General features: G+C 40.6%; 1 protein-coding gene and 1 non-coding gene across 11 annotated transcripts in view; one reads left to right on the forward strand and one right to left on the reverse strand.

The window, feature by feature from the left end:
- The window catches only part of NCOA7 (nuclear receptor coactivator 7), a 158,626-nt gene extending 139,293 nt beyond the window's left edge, over positions 1-19,333 (reverse strand). For 3 of the 10 annotated variants that reach the window (XR_004352508.1, XR_004352507.1, XM_032651065.1), the window contains exon 1: positions 8,968-9,639. Coding sequence is in view for 1 of the 10 variants with exons in the window: in XM_032651065.1 (XP_032506956.1) it covers positions 8,968-9,021 (54 nt within the window). In the remaining 9 variants the exon portion in view is untranslated. Of the gene's footprint in view, positions 1-8,963; positions 9,640-9,677; positions 9,854-13,099; positions 13,187-17,230; positions 17,478-18,250; positions 18,886-19,029 lie in introns of those variants that run through there. The other 7 variants (XR_004352509.1, XR_004352511.1, XR_004352514.1 and 4 more) reach the window with 7 other exon arrangements.
- A 105-nt stretch (positions 19,334-19,438) lies between these two features.
- Positions 19,439-19,510, forward strand: TRNAE-CUC. The gene has a single exon. It is a non-coding gene; the product is annotated as a tRNA-Glu (tRNA).
- The last annotated feature ends 2,394 nt before the right edge of the window (positions 19,511-21,904 follow it).

The raw sequence follows: 21,904 nt of genomic DNA on the forward strand, positions 1-21,904 counted from the left end.
GGAGAAAAGGGAACCCTCTTGCACTGTTGGTGGGAATGTAAATTGATACAGCCACTACGGAGAACAGTATGGAGGTTCCTTAAAAAAACTAAAAATAGAACGACTTCAGCAATCCCACTACCAGGCATATACCCTGAGAAAACCATAACTCAAAAAGAGTCGTGGGGCACAATGTTCATTGCAGCTCTATTTACAATAGCCAGGACATGGAAGCAAACTAAGTGTCCACTGACAGATGAATGGATGAAGAAGATGTGGCGCATATATACGATGGAATATTACTCAGCCATGAAAAGAGACAAAATTGAGTATTTGTAGTGAGGTGGATGGACTTAGAGACTGTCATACAGAGTGAAGTAAGTCAGAAAGTGAAAAACAAATACCGTATGCTAACACATATATATGGAATCTAAAAAAAAAAAAAGTGGTTCTGAATAACCTAGGGGCAGGACAGGAATAAAGATGCAGACGTAGAGAATGGACTTGAGGACACAGGGAGGGGGAAGGGTAAGCTGGGACGAAGTGAGAGAGTGGCATGGACATATATACACTACCAAATGTAAAATAGATAGCTAGTGGGAAGCAGCTACATAGCACAGGGAGATCAGCTCGGTGCTTTGTGTCCACCTAAAGAGGTGGGATAGGGAGGGTAGGAGGGAGATGCAAGAGGGAGGAGATATGGGGATATATGTATATGTATAGCTGATTCACTTTGTTATAAAGCAGAAACTAACACACCATGGTAAAGCAATTATACTCCAATAAAGATGTAAAAAAAAATTTTCAGTACAAATAGTGAAGTGCCAAAATAAACTGAAATTAGGGGTAGAGCAGATGTCTTGGAAAGCATTGATGGAATTAAGTATCAACCTGGTGCAGAATATTGGCTTCAAAAGGAAGAAATGTGTAAGGAAATTCAGATAGAGCGGGCAGCCAAAAGCCTGAAGGCAGGAATTACCCCATGTGCGTGAGGGGTACTGAGGACCCTTCTGACCCTACTAAAGTGCTGAGTTTATGCAGGTGATGAGTGGGAGATACGGCTGAGTGCCTGCAATGTGGACAGGATACAGTGCCATTATCACCTAAGCAGCATTCTCTGGCTTAAATTTCCAAGAGAAAGCGACCACCATGAAAATCTCATAAATCATTTCACTTACTCTACTTATTCTTGAGGAACTAGTCTTGGGGCTGATCTATACATAAAACAAGCAAGCAAGCTAAATGCAAGAAAATACCAAGCAGATGGCGTGTGGGTGAAGATGTGGAGGAAGTGAAATATTAGAAGCTTTGAAAAGAGGAAGAGAGAGTAAAATATGTCAAAATGAATATGCATCTGATGAAGAAAAGTCAAGAATATAAGAATCCTATGATATATTAATTTTAATTATTTCTAACAATTATCATTGTAATATATATGGATAACAAATAAAATGTGAAAATAGAAATTGCCTATGATCCCAGCAATGGAGACAAAAGTCTCAATATTTTATCACTTTCCTGTCTTTTCTTCCATGAAGCTGCATTTTAAAATCAAATTAGGGTTTTTTGTACATACAGTTTGGTATACTATCAAAAAAGACTCCATTGTTGGATTTGTCTCCAATTTTTACAATATCAACCTTGCTAATAGCTAATACTTATATAGTTGCTTACTCTGTGACAGAATTCCAAGTGCTTTACATATATTAACTTATCTAATTCTCAATACAATGTGAGAGGTGGATACTATTATTATCTTCATTTCACAGATGAGAAAATCAAGGAGAAATTAACTTGCCTAAGTTCACCTAGCTGACAAACGGTGGAAAAGGACTTCAAGCCAGGCAACAGGCTCCAGCATCCCTGCTCTTAACCCATCTACCATACCACCTGCCTTCCAGAGACAATGTGCTCCCCACTGAAATTAAGCCTCATCTCTGATTTTTTTAGGATGTGCTCAGAACAGAATCACAGGTGCCAAGGGATTCTATGAGTTGAACTGCTCTCCGTCAAAGGCATAATACCCCCATATAACCTCTTACCATCTGTGAAAAGGGAAAATGACCCAACTTCAACTTGCCAGCATTGTTACAGACTTTTACAATCTAATTATAGTCTGCATTTCTTTCATGCAATGAAGTTGAATATTTTTTCATGTTTTGGCCGTTTGTAGTCCTGTTTTGTGAATTTTCTATTCCTGCCGTAGAGATTGTTTGTGTCCCCCATCCCCACCCCAAATTCATACTTTGAAAACCTAATGCTCTAGGTGATGGTATGAGGTAGGACCTTCAGGAGGTGATTAGATCATGAGGGATCTACCCTCATGGGATTAGCGCCCTCATGGGATTAGTACCCTCATAAAGGAGGCCCAGAGAGATCCCTAGCCCCTCCTACTAGATGAGGACACAATAAGAAGTCCATGGTCTACACACAGAAAGAGGGTTCTCACTAGAACCTGACCATGCTGGCACCCTGATCTTGGACTTCCAGCCTCCAGAAATGTGAGCAGTAAATTTCTGCTGCTTATAAGCCACCCAGTCTATGGAATTTTGTTCTAGCAGCCCAAATGGACTAAAACGATTCCTTCCTAGAATGCTTTTTAGAGTTAAAGTGTGTTAAACTGAAATTATTTTAGAAGATATCAGAGGGTTGCTAACTAGCTGTTTCAGTGGGAGCCTAGAGCCCGGCAAGTAATATACCTAGGGGGAATCACCAGGACCTAGGGCTGAGGGCTCAGCTGTAAATACCTGGGACCATAAGGATTGAGCAAGCCCTCCCAACAGATTAATATCCTAAAATTGTGCTTTACAGCATACAGCAGGGGCTGTACCTATTGGACGGCTGGAATAGTCATTACTGCTACTCAAGACACACTCAATTCCTCACATCAACATGTCTGGGGAAACAAATTAGTAAATCTGATGTTTGCTTAGTGAGGTCAGAATTACAGAAGGAAAATGAAAGATTTCAAGGGATCTCACACCTATGGAGCAGTCTTACAGATTTTGCCTATTCTACATGGCTAGTTTGGTTAGTGATCAGAATCATCCACTAGTCAGAGGATTCCACAGGAACAGGGCTGAACAAATGTTATTAAATTCTTACTGGCTAAATCCTCTGTTAATCAGTCAACAGCAGTTTACCTCATGTCAGGCACTTTGCAATAAAATCAAGCACAGGGCTTCCCTGGTGGCGCAGTGGTTGAGAGTCCGCCTGCCGATGCAGGGGACACGGGTTCATGCCCCGGTCCGGGAAGATCCCACATGCCGCGGAGCGGCTGGGCCCGTGAGCCATGGCCGCTGAGCCTACGCGTCCGGAGCCTGTGCTCCGCAACGGGAGAGGCCACAACAGTGAGAGGCCCGCGTACCGCAAAAAATAAAAAAAAAAATCAAGCACAGAGGACGCCCTCCGATTACTTGGCTTGTAAAGAAAAATACTATATTCACGTACTTAGGCGTCACTTCGTAGGATGGGCCGCTATCTCCAGATGATTCATGTCATCCATCAGGGTTGGTGGTTAATACTTTCGATTTTTAAGAGTAACACCACACTCGGAGGGTTTCACTCCTTTATGTACGAACTACAGAAGCAAACCCAGAGGCAGAGGCAAAAAACACTCTCTTAGGTGAGGGCCAAAATAAATATGAACTTTTTTTTTTTAATGAGTGTTAACACAATGTTTGGAGAGAATTAGTAAAGTAAGGCAGGGATGCTAAAGAAAATGATACAGACATATTCTACGGAGGATGGCGGGGAGCGAAGTAGAGGAGGGATGAATAGTTAAATAAAAGCTTCGACCTTGGGCTTTTTTTTTTTGACCAATCATAGCATGTTATCCAAAATCATAATTAATTTTTACTAGAAAGGCAATTTTGCTATTTATGAGAAATGCCTGTTGCCAGTATGGAAGCCTACTTGGGATACTACATTACATGTGGAAGGCTCCATGAGTTTCTAGAATCTCAACCAAGAATGGCCCCTAGAGATGACACCAGAACTGAGTGTGGCTTGCTAATGAAAGTAGGAGGACCGAGTGTTCCATGCAGAGGAAACAGCGTGGAGAAGAAAAATCATATGCAGCGCATGTGCAGGAAGTGACAGTTTTGTGTTACCAACATAGAGATTCTGAACTTGGGGTCCATAAACAAGGACATGTAGGCAAAATGGTGTGTTTCGTGTGTGATGAGACCATGAACTTTCATCAGATTTTTTTAAAGGGTCCGTGATTGGGGATGGGGAGGTAAGTTAAGAATAACTGTGAGCCACATGCATGACAGGGAGGGGCAGGGGACAAGAGATGAATTCCTCAGGGGCCAGGAGACCAGGCTAAGTAAGATTCATGGTGGACTCTTTCCTGCGCAGGATGGGAATCCTTTAGAAGGTTGAAAAGGGAAGTTTAGAAGGAAGACTGGCTGAAATGTAGGGGAAAGTAAAGTGCAGGCAACAGTCCAAAGCATCTGAGGAACCAAACAAGAACAGTGGGAATGGAGAGAAGGCAATTAGAGAAATGATGATGAGATCAAAGGGGCAGGCTGAATGTTCACATTTGCTTGTATGTGCACCAAATGTCACTGGAGGATTCTCAATTAACTGATAACTCTGGTTGCCAGTGGACAGTGGAAGCAGGTAACTAGTAACGAGGATGAGAGGGAATCCTTTCAATGTTTACCCATATGTACCTTTTGAATCACATGAAGGTATTGCCTACTACAAAAATAAAACTTTTTAAAAAAAGACTTGGAGGTTACCGGAATGATATGCCTCTATGTAAAAATTTGCCCACATCTCTCTCCAAATCCCCTCCTCAATGTTTCAAGTTGCACTTTTGAATTCAGATTATTTTTACCTCAAAAGCTCCTGGACTGCACCAATGACTATCCCTTGAGAAGGGCCAGTCTCTCTGTGCACCAGGGTGATAAATGTATGAAAATGAAGTTGACACCACACAGATGCGAATAACTATTTACATGGTTAAATTCAACCAACTTAACAGGTAGTTGTCAAAATACCAGAATGAAGAAAGTCTGATCAATTAACTCAGGGAGCTCAATCTTTTAAATTTTATGGTGAATAAAAGAGACTCAAGGAAGAATCTCTATGATTTATTAAAACAAAGATGAATCAAATAAATTACTGATGTGAAAGAGGTCAAATGTGAGGTACAGTGTGGTGAGTGTTAAGCTAATTTAGGCTAGCCCTTTGGCTAAAAATGACTTTTTTTTTTTAATTAAATAGAATGAATCTCCTGGTCAATCCAGAACTGACTTAAACTGAATGGTTTTACCAATTTTAAATTAGTCAATAGTAGACATAAATTTAATAGTTAAAAACAATAAGTGGATCTTAGTTTTGCAAATCTTTGTTTTCCATTTGGCTATACAAGCGTAAATATACTAAACTTGCAATAGTTGTTCAAAGCACATTTAATGGAACCTATTAAACTTGTTAATCAAAACATACTGTATCCATAGATCTATTCTGCACATGTTTCCATTTATTGGTTTTATGTTTTATATTTTTCCTTGTTCTACAAAAGATGTGAGTCAGCTTAATAAATTCAATAAAATGGGAAAATATACTTAGGTTAAAAAAATCAGAAGAAAAAAAAAAAAACAAGGTAGAACAGAAATTCAAAACCAAAGGGAAAGTCAGAACATCAATAATACACCATAGGTTTTTACAGGGTTATTAAAACTAAGTTGTAAATCTGACTCTGTGTTTCCTAGTTGCCAAATCAGAAAGGGAAATATAATCGACTATCTAATTCTATTTTTGCATGATGAAAAATGGACACTCCATAATTGTTTAGGGGAAGTAAAGCTTTTCTTTGGCATTTAGAGTTGAATGGAATTTCTTGCAAGAGTCTTCAAGCAGGAGCTGTAGAAGGAACTATTATCTTAATGACCACATCTCTTAAGTAACATAACAGTAGGTTTCTTGTGACTGTCTTTATTAATAGAGCACAATTTGGGGGGAGGGGTGCAAAGGATGCAAAACAAGGTAACCAAAGTATACAGTTTCTGAAGATCTGGCTAGACTCCTGGTGTAACACCTAGAATTGGAGGGGCATGGGTGGACATCATGGCCTTTGTTCAGCCAACTCTCTACAAACATTTCTTTCAATTAAGCTTTTGGTCAAATTTATGAGCAGACAATTCATTGTCTCTGGCATTCATTACCATTTTTAAAGGGAGATTAGTATACAACAATTATCTTCATCCACTAGTTCCCTATATTTGAAATTCAAGGTTATACCAATTTTCTTTTCTATACTTTTTCTGCAACCATAACAATTTTGGTTCTAACATATGTGAATTGAGTGGATCTTACTAGATGTAAACAACAACAACAACAAAAATCATGGGCTGGGATAAAAAACTGTGGGATAAAAAAGGGACGGTAAGGGACATTTAGCAAGGAAGGGATAGGGGTTTGGTAATAAAACCTTAGGAAAGATATAGAAAAGTAAGATAGAGTAAATCTAGGTCTTAGGATTTCATTCCAGTGGTGCATGTGGAGTCAGGGTACCGGGGGGCTCACTTGTCAGGACCCAGGTAGTGAGTCATTCAATTGCAAGGGCGCTACGCATTTGGATGCAGGACACACACAGAAAAATGCCTCTTCCATTCTGACATTAGGAACTGATTTCAAGGTCAAGAGTGCCAGCACAGTCAAGCGCTCAACTTCTCTTTGTCAAATGAACAAATAAGTGTCTATTATCTGCAACAAAGTAAAGAGAGTTTACTGTAACCACAGGGGAGGGCTCTTTTGAGAAGTTTAAAGTGAGCAAGGAAGAACAATATAAATTAACTGCTCAATATCCTTGACTACAAATAGAAGATGTGTAAAATGTAATTATCTTTATTTCATGGGAGAATTTTTGCTCTGTTTGAATAAATCATAACATATTTTTCATAAGCTCCCTCCCACTGCTGGTTCCCCCAATCTCACTACCTTTTACATAAAAGTGTTATTTCCTCACCATCTAGGAAGAGCCCAAGTAGGCTGGAGAAGCAATAGTTATAAACTAGGGCTTACCATAGTTTTGTGAAAATAAGTCTTTTGGGTAATATGTAGTAAGGACGGTGAAGAGGTATTAAAATGACAAAAGAGAAAGAAAGAAAATAAGTGACTGGACCACTCCCAGATAATTCTGTTAAACAAAGTGATTGAAAAAAGGTTAATACTGACTCAGAAAACTTACGTAACAGGAAAATAAAAACAAAACAGGAAATATTGTATCACAGTGCAAAAATAAAGCAAATGAAATGTGATGCAGTTATCCTTGATTATTTAAAGATAACATAAGATTTAAAAGCAGAGAGGCACCAAACCTTCCAAACCTGCAATGTCACAACCACCCTGGGTGTCAAACTTGAAAACTGATATGTTTATATACTGAGGAAAACCATGCAGTTGAAAATGTGTATCTATACCATGCATTTTGAATCATTTAGGAATCACAGACACTTCTAAATGCTTTATTTCCACTTTTACCTGTAATAAATACATTATAATTAGGTCAACCACAACAGCTCAACTCTAAAATGAGTTAATATGTCACTTATTAACCAAATCATTGTTACCTCTGGAGTAACCTAGAATTTCCTTTAAACATGAATTGTACTTTTTAATTGTGTTTTAGAGTTTAATTAAAATAAGTTTGATTACCAATTAGAAAAAAATTGCAAGCTTAGAAATGAAATTAACTTATATTAAGAGTTGGGGAGAATTACCTTATTTAATAACACATTAAAGAAGGATAACGTATGGTCCTAAAAATGTCAAGATTCAACTTAAATGCTGGGATAACCGAATTTGACTATTTATACAAAGAAGTAATTTTTAAAATCCAGTTAAACTTCAACGGCCACAGGAAAACACATTTTAATCCTAAATTGTCTTTAGATGAAGCTTGAAACACAGTTCATTCAACAAATAACTAATGAGCGCCCACTATTCATCAGACTAGGGGATTACAGGACTGAACAAGACGAAGACACTGTCCTCCTGGAGCTTACACCGGTGCATTTTCCAAAGCTCTAAACCTTAATACGTTAATAAAATTGGCGCTTACAATGATCCACTTTTCAAGACTCTAAACCTATTGCTTAATACGAAATTTAAAAATGATAGTCTGTGAAGAGATAATCTTGCCAAAAGCTCTGATGTGTGAACTTTATACTTGGGAGAGAAGAAAGAATTTATAACCAGTTTCTCAGAAATACAGACCTTATTAACATCTAGTTGGAAGCTAGGCTGCGCCCAAGGCTGCCTCTGCTGGCCGACTCCGTCCATCCTTCCAGCAGATTCTCAACTCCCTACACCTGTATCAAACTTGCCACGCTCTTCACGAAAGCCGAAGGCTCCCAAGTAGGCAGCACAAGAATTCCTCAGCCTCATCTATCTCTTGAATATTTGACTCCTAGAGGAGCCTTCTCTAACTGGTCCCAAAATGTTGACTGTAAGGGTTGGAGACATCAATTTTATGTATCAGCCTGCCAACTCTGAAATACACAAAAATCCACAGCGACTTCTCCATGCCGCTGAAATAACGCTGTGCGTGGCTACATATTAAGAGAGAACAGGAAGAACGCATCTGTTCATCAAGCCGAAAAAATACGGTGACATATTTCCACCTGAGCTGCTGAAAATTCAACGGTATTTCTCCCTTCACCCCCCAATAATCCACACAGCAACACATCCTCCCCGTCCCTGCCCGAAGCGCGCACCCCACGGGGCCCAGGGTATGGGCGGGGAAGGGTCAAGCTCTCCTTCGCCACAGCTGGGCCTCCCGAGCTCAAGAAGAGGTTGTCAGGTTAACAGGGGGCTGCGCCCAGCGCCATTAGGACACATCCGAGCGCTGCACCGAGCTCCAGAGGGAGGCAAGTTTGGCGGGTCCTGGCCCCGGACCCCCGCCCCTACCCAGCGGCAGCATCAGCAGCGGGCGGCTGCTAGGGCTAGTCCCCGCGTCACCTACTTACCTACAGGGCGGGGGCGCCGGCTCTTCGGGTCCGGGAAAAAGGGAGCCGGTGCACGCATTTCTGAGAGCGGTGGCCTCTGCCGCTCGGCGCCTGGGAGCGCATCCTCCAGGGTGGGTGGGAGGAGGGGTCGGGGGAGGACCTTGCGGTGACGCGGTGCTGGGGCAGGAGGGAGGAGCGCCCAAGCGCGCGCCCCGGGGGACCGGCGTCCGGTGCTACTGGACGCGGCCGCCGCGGGGACTCCTCAGGCCTTTCCCCAGGCGCGGTGCCTAGCCAACCCTGCAGATGCACCCGCGGTCAGGACATCGGCCACGACAGGCTGCCGGGCCTGGCCGGAGGCGGGGAGCAGCGGGTGGCGCGACGCGGTGCAGACGCCCACCTCTAGCTCCGCCCGGCCCGCGCCACGCTCTGCGCCCCTCCGCTGCGGCGGGGGCCGGGGAGCTCGGCTGCTCCGCTCGGCCGTTCGGGCTGCATCTGCGGCATCCTCTCTGCTCCGGCGACCTCCTAGCTGGCGGTCTGGGCAGCCGCGCCACCCCCTGGCGGCTGCAGCCTCCGCTGACCCGGCGCAGCCCCAGCCCGAGCCCGGCGGCTCCGCCCCGGAGAGGTGCGCGCTAGGCCTCCGCAGGCCTCAGCCCTTTGTGACGCCTCCCGGGAGCGAGCTCGTTGCGACTCCGGCGGTCGGACGCCCGGCGGCTAAGCCTCGGAGGGTCTTCTTACCTCTCCCCGGGCTGCATCTCCTACAGCTGGCTCGCTGTGGCCACCACTGTTCGTGGGAATACGGCTCTGAGAGCAGAGCTGGAGTTAAAGAGTGTCTCCCTGAGCTTTAAAGCCTTGAGTTTCCTTCCAGTTCGGGGACCACTGGTCACAATAAATTCATCCTTCTGTCCTTAACGGCGTTGTGTTTCTCAAAGGGCCCACCATCTCTTCCCCCCTCCCGCTCCCATCCTAGGCACAGCATCCCGGATGCTGCCATTACAGCAATAGGGACGTAGCAATTGAGGCCTCCAGGACGACTCTTGGCAAAGACCCAAGAGAGCCTGGGTTGGGAAGATTTGCATCAGCGGCGGGGCAGTGCCTGTGAGCTTCCCATCCCCATCTGGGAGCTGTTCCTTCTACGGTCCCATGACCAGCACTGCAAGATGACTAGGAGGATTTGGCCGTGAGGTTTACCCGTCCTTCATGAAAAAAAAACTTCATGGTGGAGGCTGCAGCTGGTGCGATAACATTGGTGTGTCAGAGGCCAGACACACTGGCACACTAGATAGCGGCCTCCTCTGGCTTGTTGATGCTGCTTAAGCTGTAACAGCCTCTCGTGGAAGACTGAGCGAAGCATTTAACAGTGATGGCTTTGGGATTTCAGTTGCAAGTGGTCATGCTATATTATCTTGCAAAATATGGAATAATCGCCCATGATATACTGAGCATGTATAAAATTGGACCTCAGGTTTACATCTTTTTGGTTTGAATGTGAAGAACTGGGTATTTTACTCTTTTCTCTTTAGGCATTCATTATGTTATTTGCAAATGATTTCCAAGGGAAAATTAGGCTTCTAAGGTATAAAGAGCTGATTTCATTGAATCAGAAGAACATGGTTTGGGATCATCAGAGAAAGTGAGCTGCTCTCACACTTCTTTAATGATTTTGAAATCTAAGATGAATTTTTTAAAAACAGGCAAAGAAGAGACATGTTCCATAGCAGTACAAACTGTGATAAAATTGCTAAGACTTTCTGAGATGAGTTCTTTTAAGTAAAGTGGACATCCAGTGGGGAGCAGGGCAGGAGCTGCATTGTGTATGGATCAGGAAACACAGGGCACATGACTTGGTTACTTCCAGAGACTCTGATTTGATCTAGAGCCCCAGTTTATTTTCAAAAGTACCCATTATTATTCATCATATCTAGCGCCATATTCAGAACGAATTGACTATAGGAATCTATATGTATACTTGTGATGAATAAGTGACAAAACAAAGTCACTTAACGAGAATTTGGCAGTTGCTGAGTCTCACATTTGTAAAGAGTCTGCTTTAGTCTGTAGTTTCTGCATGAAATGTCCATTGAGTTGCAATTCTTTTTTTTTTTTTTTTTTTTTTTTTTTGCGGTACGCGGGCCTCTCACTATTGTGGCCTCTCCCGTTGCGGAGCACAGGCTCCGGACGCACAGGCTCAGCGGCCATGGCTCACAGGCCCAGCCGCTCCGCGGCATGTGGGATCTTCCCGGACAGGGGCACGAACCCGTGTACCCTGCATCGGCAGTCCCCTGCATCGGCAGGCGGACTTTCAACCACTGCGCCACCAGGGAAGCCCGAGTTGCAATTCTTGACTGTTTCCATCCTTTCACCACCAAGAGTTCCCTTTTGTTTTTCTCTCTATGGACCCCAGATTTTGTCAAGAAAAAAATTAAGCAGTGATCTTTTTTTATTAGGCAAAGATATAACTATGTGTTTTAAAATTAGTAACCATCAATTATAAATGGTTTGTCAGCCTTTGAAAAACATTGCTTATAATTTAAGGATCCTCTTTACTGTCTTCATGAACTGCTCTAGGACTGCAGGCTGTATCATATGCTTATTATAACATTTTATTACAATGAAAGTCACGGTAGAATAAAGATTTCTGCTCTACAGTTTAAAGAGGAAGAAAATTCCCCCTTAATGATTGTTCATTTATTCTTTTTCATTAACTCAGCATTTATTGATTTGCCTAAGCCTTGTCTTTATAGAGAAATCCAAAGAAATAAAACCATTTCCTCATCCTCTAGATCCGTGCTGTCCAATACAGTACCCACTAGCCACATGTGGCCATTTAAATTGAAACTAAATTAAATTTAAAATGTAGTTTTTCATTTCACTAGCCACATTTCAAGTGCTAAAGAGCCACACGTGGCTAGAGACTACTCATTGGACAGCATGGAATAGAGCATTTCCGTTATTGCCAGAAATTCTTCTGGATAGCACTGCTCTAACTACAAGGTGAAATTTTAATTGGGAGAATAAGATATAGTATATAAAGTTATTGGGGAAATCTTAGTACACTACAGATCAAACCTCATTAGAATGTGTACTTCTTAAGAACAGGGTAATCTCTAAGAGTTCGGGCTCTGGCTTCAGACTGTGGCTCCATCACATGCTGACCTTGGGTAAATTACTTAACCTCTGTATCTGTAAAAGGGGGATGATAATAGTACCAAATTTCAGGGTGGATATAGGGATTAAATGAGATAATCTGTGAATGACGCTTAGGCTAAAGTCTAGAATGTGACCTTCAAGAAAAGTTAGGTATTTTTATAGCAATATACATTATTATAATAAAGGTTTTCTTTTTAAAAAATTGCATCCTTAGCACCCCTCACTGTACTTAGCTAATAGAAAGTGCTTGGTAAATGCTGAGTTGATGAAAAATTGTAATGCTACACTGATTTTATGGATATGAGGGCCTCTATTAAAAATGAAAACTGATCTTTCTACCTCTGTTGAAGGGTAGAGGCCATTTTAGGGGAATTTAGGCAGAATTGTCATCTCACTTTTTCTGGGGTAAAGAACCCTGTATGATGAGACTTTGGGGGTAGACAGAGAGAAGCAGAAAGGCCTTCAGCTCTTAAAGGAAGAAAAGAGGGTTACTTGCCCTCCTTTTTTTTGCTCCTCAGGGCAGGAATTGGATAGTGGGAGACAACTGGATCCCTGAGTCCAGGCATCAGGTGTTCACCCAAGGGACTTCCTGGAGGAGGTGGGTATGAGTTCCACATCTTTGGGAACATCACCAAACAACAGCAACGATTATTGCAAATGTGTTCTGTATTTTTCTTACATATCTATCCAAGAATAGTTTTGTAATGAAGTATGTATGTCTGCTTCTGACCACAGCACTGGTAACCTCTCATGAAACTGGAGTTCCAGAAACACTGGCAAATACTGCTGCAACACCTTGTCAAAATGAAAGGTCCCTGGTAAGTAATGAGCTCACAACTACAGAAAGAATTGAAACTTCTTTGGGAGTTTTCTCGGTAAAGATGTTGAAGAGGAGATTTTTGTACTGGTTGGTGAGTTTAATCTACCAACACCAAGAAAGTTCATTCTCTAGTGGTTAAACCCATCCTGCTTTTCCTAGCACAAAGAGAAACACACCTCCTTGCACACACCTGATGTAGGCTTGTTGAGACACAGGAGTTCCATGGGAGGGAAACACTGATGACATCTTGGAGGTCTGTGCGGGAGCCATCTTGCACCTAAGGAGGCGGAATAGAGTTCACTATTTAATAGTGTTGAAGGCAGTAGCTCATTTTCACAGCTGGGGTCATTGGTCCAGAACATCTTAGATACCATCTTGAGTTTTGAGAAGAATGTAAATAGGTCCTTTTGTGGATAGGCCTAGGTTCAGTGCTTCTCTCGGCTTGTTATGAAGAAGAGGTAGAAATCTTGTTTAAAGAGGAGGTAGAAATCTCATCTAAAGAGGAGGTAGAAATCTCCTTGTCATTTGAAAAGAGAAAGAGCCTGCCAGAGTGTATTGAGAAAGAAATACTGACATATATAGGAACGGATTGCTGTCTGGGCGCCTGTTAGTAGGTAGAATGTATGGCTGCTTATTTAGAATAAGCCCCCCCCCCCAAATTTGTCCCTTTCTTTTATTCACAGTTAATTAAAAAGTATCTACCCTTGGACAGTTTCTGCTGCCTTATTTCTGCTAAAAATAGTCTATTTAATAGCTTGAGAATTCTTTTTTTTTAATAATTTCTGGAAAACTTATTTAAATAATCTAGTGCTAAGATATAATTTAAAATGTTGAAATGAATCCCTAAACTCAAAGTGATGTTAAGTGGTGATTGTTTTCTGGACTTATTTGAGTGAAAGAAAATTACAGTGCAATAAGCTGAAAAGGGAGTTTTTCGAAGGAAATAGAGATTCACAGAAAGTTGCAAAAAATGTACAGGGAAGTCCCAGGTTTTCCCTCAGTTATCTCCCAAAGATAACATCTTGCATAACTACAGTAAATATCAAAACCAGAAAATGACATTGGTATGATCTTTAGAGCTCATTGAGATTTCACTAGTTTTACACATGTTCTTGCCTGTGTGTGTGTGATTTCTATGCAATTTTATCATCGGTATAGATTCTCCTACCACCACCACGATAAGCTACAGCGGCGGTCTGCAAACTTTTTGGCACCAGGGACCGGTTTCATGGAAGACAATTTTTCCACGGACCGGGTGGGAGTGGGGGAAGAGATGGTTCAGTGGTGATGTGAGCGATGGGGGGCCACGGGGAGCAGCAGATGAAGCTCCACTGTCTGCAGCTCACCTCCTGCTGTGCGGCCCGGTTCCTAACGGGGGGGGGGGCAGTTGGGGACCCCCGAGCTACAGGACTGCTGTATCACTCCTACAAAGGTACCACACCTACCCTTTTACAGTCACCTCCATCCTCCTCCCCACCCCATCTAATTCCTGTCAATCACTAATATGTTCTCATCTCTATCATTTCAAAAATTCTAGATAAATGGAATCATACAGTGTATAACCTTTTGGATTGGCTTTTTTTTTTTTAATTCAGCATAATTCCCTTGGGATCTATCCAAGTTGTTATATGTATCAATAGTTTGTTCTTTTTTTTGAGAAATAGTCCATGGTATGTGTGTACCACAGTTTAACCATTCACCCACTGAAGGATGTTTCCGTTGTTTCCCGTTTAGGCTATTATGAATAAAGCTACTATAAACATTCATGTGCAGATTTTATGTGAACATAAATTTTCATTTTTCTGGTATAAATGCCTAAGGGTACAATTGATGGGTGCATAATTAGTTTTATAAGAAACTGCCAAAGTATTTTCCAGAGTGGCTGTACGATTTTACATTCCTATCAGCAAAGTATGTGCGATAAATAACATGTTTTTAATGTATTAAATGAACTTATTAAATTGCAGTATAGTCAAACGTTTCTTTTACTATCCACTACTCTACTGACTGTAATTGCTTGTTTACTTGAACCCCGCCAGACTAAACTTCAAGATCAGGCATCCTGTGCCTAACATAGTGACTTGCATATAATAGACAGTCAATAAACATTTGTTCAGCAAATGAACAAATTAATGAACAGAAGAAGAATAGCTGAGTCAGGTTGAAATCAAGTTGAACAATTACATTGCCCATAAATTATAACGAGAACTGAATTTGAATTGGATGCCATGATTTTTCTTCCAATATATAACATTTTCAAGTCAGAAATTGGCAGTCCATAAGGTAAGTCATTTGTGGGTCAATTAATAAAAACTAAATGCCTATTATGTGGCACCAAGGTTATTTGTTGTAGTACTTTGTTAAGAGCAAAAAATTGAAAATAATCTAAATGACCAATGATATAAAACTACTTTAATAAAATATCTATACAATGGAATACCATGCAGTTATCAAAAATAATGAAAAAACTCTTTATGTAAAGAATGGACATGGTTCAAAAGAAATTAATTTAAAAAAAGGGCATAGAAGAGTATGTAGAGTATGCCCCTGGTCATGTAAAATTTTAAACAAGGAAATTAAAAGAGAAAAGATACATGCATAAAGATGTTAATTCTCCATTAATCAGTTTACAAAGTAGAGGGTGTGCCTGCACCACCTTATGCTAGAAAGTAATTGCTCAAAAATTTATAGGGACATGTCAAAAGAATACAGGAGGCAGCTTACAGGGACTCCTTCTGGCCATATTTGGAGCAATTTAAGTATTAATAATGACAGCAGTAGATTATAACACATTGACTAAAACCACAAAAATAAAAAAAGAATGAGTCCAAACTGATATTTTAAAATTAAATAAAGAATAAAAAGAGGGAGTACAGAAAGGAAAGTTCTTTACAGGTGAATAATAAAATTACACCATTTTGTAGTCAACATAGTAGTAATTGATTCAGGCAAGCATCATTGGTGGATGCTAAAACCACTGGGTGAAATTTTACAGGGGAACAGAAAATTCATACATTTTCAAAGTATTACTTCCATGGTGATATTTGCTTTTTTTGGTTGTTGTTGTTATTTGTTAATTACAAGTGTAAAGGGTAACTTTACAACGGAGAAATATGGCAGACACCTTCACCAAATGATCAGACTTACTGTGTTTGTTTCCTATTGGTGCTGTAAAAAATTCACCACAAACTTAATGGCTTACAACAGCACAAATTTATTATCTTACGGTTCTGTAGTCCAGAATTCTGACATGGGTCAGAATCTAGGTGTTGGCAGAGCTGCTTTCTTTCTGGAGGCGCTGAGGGAGAACATTTTCCTTGCCTTTTTCAGTTTCTAGAGGCCCCTTGCGTTCCTTAGCTCATGGTCCCCTTCCTCCATCTTCAAAGCCAGTTAAACGCTGGTAGAGTCTTCCTGGGATCACATCACTGGGACTCCAACTCTCCAGTCTCCCTCCTTGACTGAAAAGGACCCCTGTGATGATTTCCGGCCCACCCAGGTAATCCAGGCTAATCTCTCTCTCTCAAAATCCTTAATTTAAACACATCTGCAAAATTCCTACTGCCACATGAAGTAATATTCATATATTCTGGAGATTAGGACAGGTACATCTCTGTGGGAGCCATTATTCTGCCTACCACATTTACCATTAGAGATAACACAAAACATCAGCATTATTTGAATTATGATATAATGCACTGAGAAGGACATATCACTTAAGGTAGTTTTCCTGACAAGAGAAATATTTGTCTAAATTGAGGGACTTTCTGAAGCAAATGTCTTCCACTATTCAATGCTATAAAAAAAACAAAATTGGGGAATTGTTTCAGATTTAAGGAAGGAGACTACAGAAACTTGGCAATTAAATGCAGTGTATAATCCTTGAATGGATCCTGGATAAAAATGAAAAAGTATAAAAGGTGTTAGGACAATTGAAAAATTTGACTATGAACTGTATCATAAATAATATTGTATTAAATTTAAATTTCCTAAGTGTGATAATTGTATTGCTTGTTCTTAGGAAATATATGGTATAGGTTTTCGAAGTAAAGTATCATGGTGTCTGCAACTAACCTCAAATGGTTCAGAAAAAGGATCCAAGAGAAAGCAAATATGGCAAAATATTGACAACTGGTGAATCTAGATTAGTACTATAAAATAGAAATATAATGCAAGCCATATATATATATATCAATAATTTTAAATATTCTAGTAGCTAGGTTAAAAACAAAGAAGAAAGTGAAATTAATTTTAATATTTTAACTCATACTCAATTAGCATTTAAAATGTGCTCAATGTAAAAATTATTAATGAGATATTTTACTTTTTTTTTTTCTTCTTCTTTCTTTCTTTCTTTCTTTCCATACTAAGGCTTAAAAATCCAGTATGCGGGCTTCCCTAGTGGCGCAGTGGTTGAGAGTCCGCCTGCCGATGCAGGGGACGCGGGTTCGTGCCCCGGTCTGGGAAGATCCCACATGCCGCGGAGAGGCTGGGCCCGTGAGCCATGGCCGCTGAGCCTGCGCGTCCGGAGCCTGTGCTCTGCAACTGGAGAGGCCACAGCAGTGAGAGGCCTGCGTACCAAAAAAAAAAAAAAAAAAAAAAAAATCATCCAGTATGCATGCAACACTTATAGAACACCTAAACTCTTACTAACCACATTTCAGTGCACAAAAGTCACACGGTGGATGCTGGTACTACTAAATTAGCACAGGTCTAGATGAAGGGTATATGTGTGTTCAATGTTCTATACTTGTAGTTTTCTGTAGGTTTGGAATGTTTCAAGATAAAAAGTTGGGGAAAAAAGAAATAGATATTTCTAGGAAATAAATAAAATTTAAAATAGCATAGACAATTTCTAGGAGGATACAGAAGAAACTGTAAACACTGGTCAACTCTGGGAATAAGAAATGAAGAGTGATAAAAGAGGAATGATGGTTCTCGCTGTACCCTTTCGTACCTTTTGTACAAGACTGTGACTAAACCTATTAAAACAAATTTAAATTATTCTAAAAGTAATATCTGCTTTATCTTTTAATTCAAAACCAGATGCTCTTTCATGCTAAGCTCTGAAAACCCCCAGTTGAGAAGTAAAAGCTCCACCTACTGCACTCGATTTCCTAAAAATTCCTTGATATAGGAAAGGGGTGTGGGTCCCATCTAAAATATAGTAGTTGTTTAGAAATTTCTTCTGGTGATGTTTCCATCTTTACTTATTAGTCTTAATAAGTCATTTTAATCTTCCTGTTTGCATATTATTAAATAATTTTAGATAAGTTTTATCAGTAATCTAAACTCCATTTCTGAGTTGCTGAAAACAAGAAAAAATATTCTAGCTCAGGCTCACCTCAATTCTAGGTGATGGACGAAGGCTGTAATTCACAATGGCGCCGGAGGTTGTGCGCAAGTTCATTACAAATTTATATCTGTTTTACTTAAGCCTCCTTCCATTTTGCAGCGGAGCGGGGTCTCTAGGGTTACATTTGTCCAACTGTAACGGTTGACGCTTTCAAAGCTGAGTTACATCCTATTGTCTTCTGCTCGTATTTCGTGAGGGCTTCCGAACTGAGGCTGGGCTGGAAGGTTTCTTGACTCCTTTGGTAATTGCATCATTTCCTGGCCGTTTCTCATACATAATGCGGAGAAAGGAAGCACTTGCACAGATAATAACAGCTTGAAAAACAGGAGGATAATGGAAACAGTGCGTTTTAACGCTGTTTACGTGTTTAAAACGCGTTTTACTCCGATCCGGGTGCAGATGCCCTGGTTCTTCACTAAGCGAATTACCCACAGCCCTCCCAGTTTCGTTAATCTGACTCTCAAATAAGTAAATTAAGTAGTCGCGTCCTAAAGGCCACGAGGCCCTTCATCACCCACGCTTACAGAGCATCTGCTCTGTGCCAAGCTCTACACCGGGAAACACTCTCCGCCCGTGGCAATCTTACCGTTAGATTTAGTAAAATGTTTAGTGGGATTTAACATCTGCGTGAGAGGGAAAGACAAAGACATACACAGAGAGAGAAAGAGGTTAGATTTAGGAAGAGCAGCTACATGATTGAGAAAATGATAAAGCAAATTGCAAGGTTCTGGACAGTACTTTAACATTGTCTAGATATAGATATTTACATGTTACATAATTAGGATGAAATCCCAGGACGTCTTTTCCAGCATGGCAGTCGGAAGTGGATTCGATTTGGAGGATCCAGCCTTTCCCCTTAGGAGCCGCCGCGGAGATCGCCTGAGAGCGCAGATCATTTGCCGGGTTTAGTCAAGTGAAGAAATTCAACAGTTCCTCCCGTATCCTCCTAGAAATTGTCTATGCTATTTTAATTTTATTTATTTTATTTTTTATTTCCTAGAAATATCTATTTGTTTTTTCCCCAACTTTTTATCTTAAAACATTGCAAACCTACAGAAACCCAAAACAGGAACGAAGTGGGCAGGGCTTAGAGGCAACAATCTCTTTTTTTATTGGCCAGGTTTACGTGACGATTTCTAAAGAAACAAATACACTGAGAGAGAAAAGTTAGCAAGTTCCCTGGTGGTCTAGTGGTTAGGATTCGGCGCTCTCACCGCCGCGGCCCGGGTTCGATTCCCGGTCAGGGAAAAAGCTTTTCTTGCTTGCAAATGAGTTATGATGGTTGTTACCGAATTTTTTCTATTATACAAATTCAGTTAGCTTTGAATATTATTGAACCTAAGATTTAAAATACGCCATACCTTTTTATAGATATTTGCAATCAAATAAGCAACAAAATGATCCCTGATTCTAAAGTACTCTAAATACAACTACGTCACTTATAAATTTGCGTTTTCCAGCTTTGGAAATAGTTTGGATGTGTATACAAGCATTAATTTATTGAGCCTTTGTTAATCTGGAGCTTCGTTTGACTAATAAGAGGAGGAAAATCATTTTAGGAGGGATTATACCTATTTTGCATCACGCTGAGAGTCAAGTTTCATATATTCAGATTTTGTGCTTTGTAGATTGCGTATGTTGGAGCTGTTCTTACCCGGTTCTTCTTTATGAATCTAAGATCTTTTCTGAGATATGTTGGTTAATTATCAAGTAGCTGCTTTATATTTTCTGTTACTAACACACTGTAGTAATTATTTTACCTGTTGTATTTTAACTTTTCTCAAAGACCTTCACGCAAATATGGCAAATTTCTTGCATCCAGTATGTCGATTCCCTGTAGGTTAATCATATAGGTCTTTCAAAAGTAGTTAAGTATCATTTGGAATTCTTACATTCAGGGCAAAGAAGGACACTGGGAATTCCCCAAAAGAGAATATGGAAATGTTGGAGTCAAAAAGAAGATAAAATGGTGCTATATAGACATTACATTTCTTTTAAATCCTGAAGTTTCAAAATCATTCTAACCTTTGCTAACTTTTAAGCTACTGGGGTTTTTTTTTGACCATTTCATTTTGAGCCTGAAATTTCACAATAGCACAGAAATAAACCAAGAGCTTAATTACAGCTCCTGTGGCTTTGTCTTACTTTCCTTTTAGCTGTGCTGAGCCTGGTTTGCAAGAGGAAAAGGAAGAGTATTTATTAATGGCCCAGGGGGTAGGAAAAAGCAGAAGTGTTTAAGGAGTCTTTCATTGAGGAATTAAGACAGAAATATATTTCTTATTATTATCGCCATTAACAAAAACAAAGGCACCTTTCCTCGACTCTTTGCTATGTGGTAAGTACTTCAAATAATTGAAATATGTAATGAGGGAAGGGAGAAAGAAGTGGATATGAGAATGAAAATAGAACTGGAAAACTGGTTCCCAAAATAACCTAGAGGCTAGCAGGATCTGGAAAGCCTGAGAAAGTGGGAATGGGCATTTAATCTTAGGGGATCCAGGATGACCAAGGCCTGGGCATCCAGTGTGGCTGTACCAGGCTGGCTATAGAAGGGCACCTGTGCTAGGGAACAGTGCACGTCCGGGTAAGACAGATTAGTGCAGCCAGATTTTGGAGGACTTTAAGACAATCTATGGAGTTACAAAGGGAATGCAAGAAGCCTTGGTATTTGATAGGATAGAAAAGCTTAAGAATAATAGGGAAGAATCAGTAATGACAATATGAGTTGTGTTCTATGTGGTTAGTAAAGTTGGAGTGGCATGAAAAGTGGTAGGGAGGTTGAGGTGGGGAAACAGACTTGGGACAGAAGGTAAGTTCAGTTGGATCCCAGCTGTGGCAGCACAGGTAAACGGTGGTTGGAAATACTGGATGGAACTTAGGAAGGTAGGGATTTTGGAGCTATTAGCTTAGAAGTTTGAGAAGATATGAGCTCTCTCAAAAAGAGAATCTAGAAAAAGGACAGAAGACCAAGTAATAAACCAAGGTGAGAATATATTATAGGAGAATGGGAAGAAGTAGAATAACTATAAAGAAAACAGCAAAGGAGCAGTAAGAGAGTTTATAACCAGATCAGAGAAATTCAAGAAGGAAGTAGCAGTGAAGAGAATAGGATATTGTAAAAAGGTCAAGGAGAAGATGAAGGAGAGTTAAGTAAAGACGGGTGGTGAGACACGGCTGTTGGGTTCAGAATAGACCAGTGGAAGCCAGACCACAGTAAGCAACTCTGTCTAGGAGACCATAGCTTTAAACATGACTCCACGTGGTGAGGGTCTGGACTAGTGTGAGAAAGAGACAGCAAACCTATCAATAACTAGATATTGCAGAAGAGCAAATATGGAGAAGAAAAAGAGGTCTTAGGAAAGCAAAGAAAACACTCTTGTTCAGGAGCCAGAGACTGTGAAATAATCCTGTCCGCCAATATCAGCTGAGTTACCTTGGGAAAGTGACTCAGCTTCTCTGAGCCTCTGGAGCTTTTTCTGTACAATGGAGATGCTACTAGCTCCCATGCATGCTTCACAGAGTTATTGTCACTCATTCATTCATTCATTCACTGATTTAGCAAACACTTCTTAATTCTTCCTCCATGCCAGTCACTGTTGTAGGCACAGGTAAGAAAGGGCAGTAAGACTGTTTATCACAGTT

Source organism: Phocoena sinus, chromosome 12 (assembly GCF_008692025.1).
Source record: "Phocoena sinus isolate mPhoSin1 chromosome 12, mPhoSin1.pri, whole genome shotgun sequence".
NCBI classification, from domain to species: Eukaryota; Metazoa; Chordata; class Mammalia; order Artiodactyla; family Phocoenidae; genus Phocoena; species Phocoena sinus.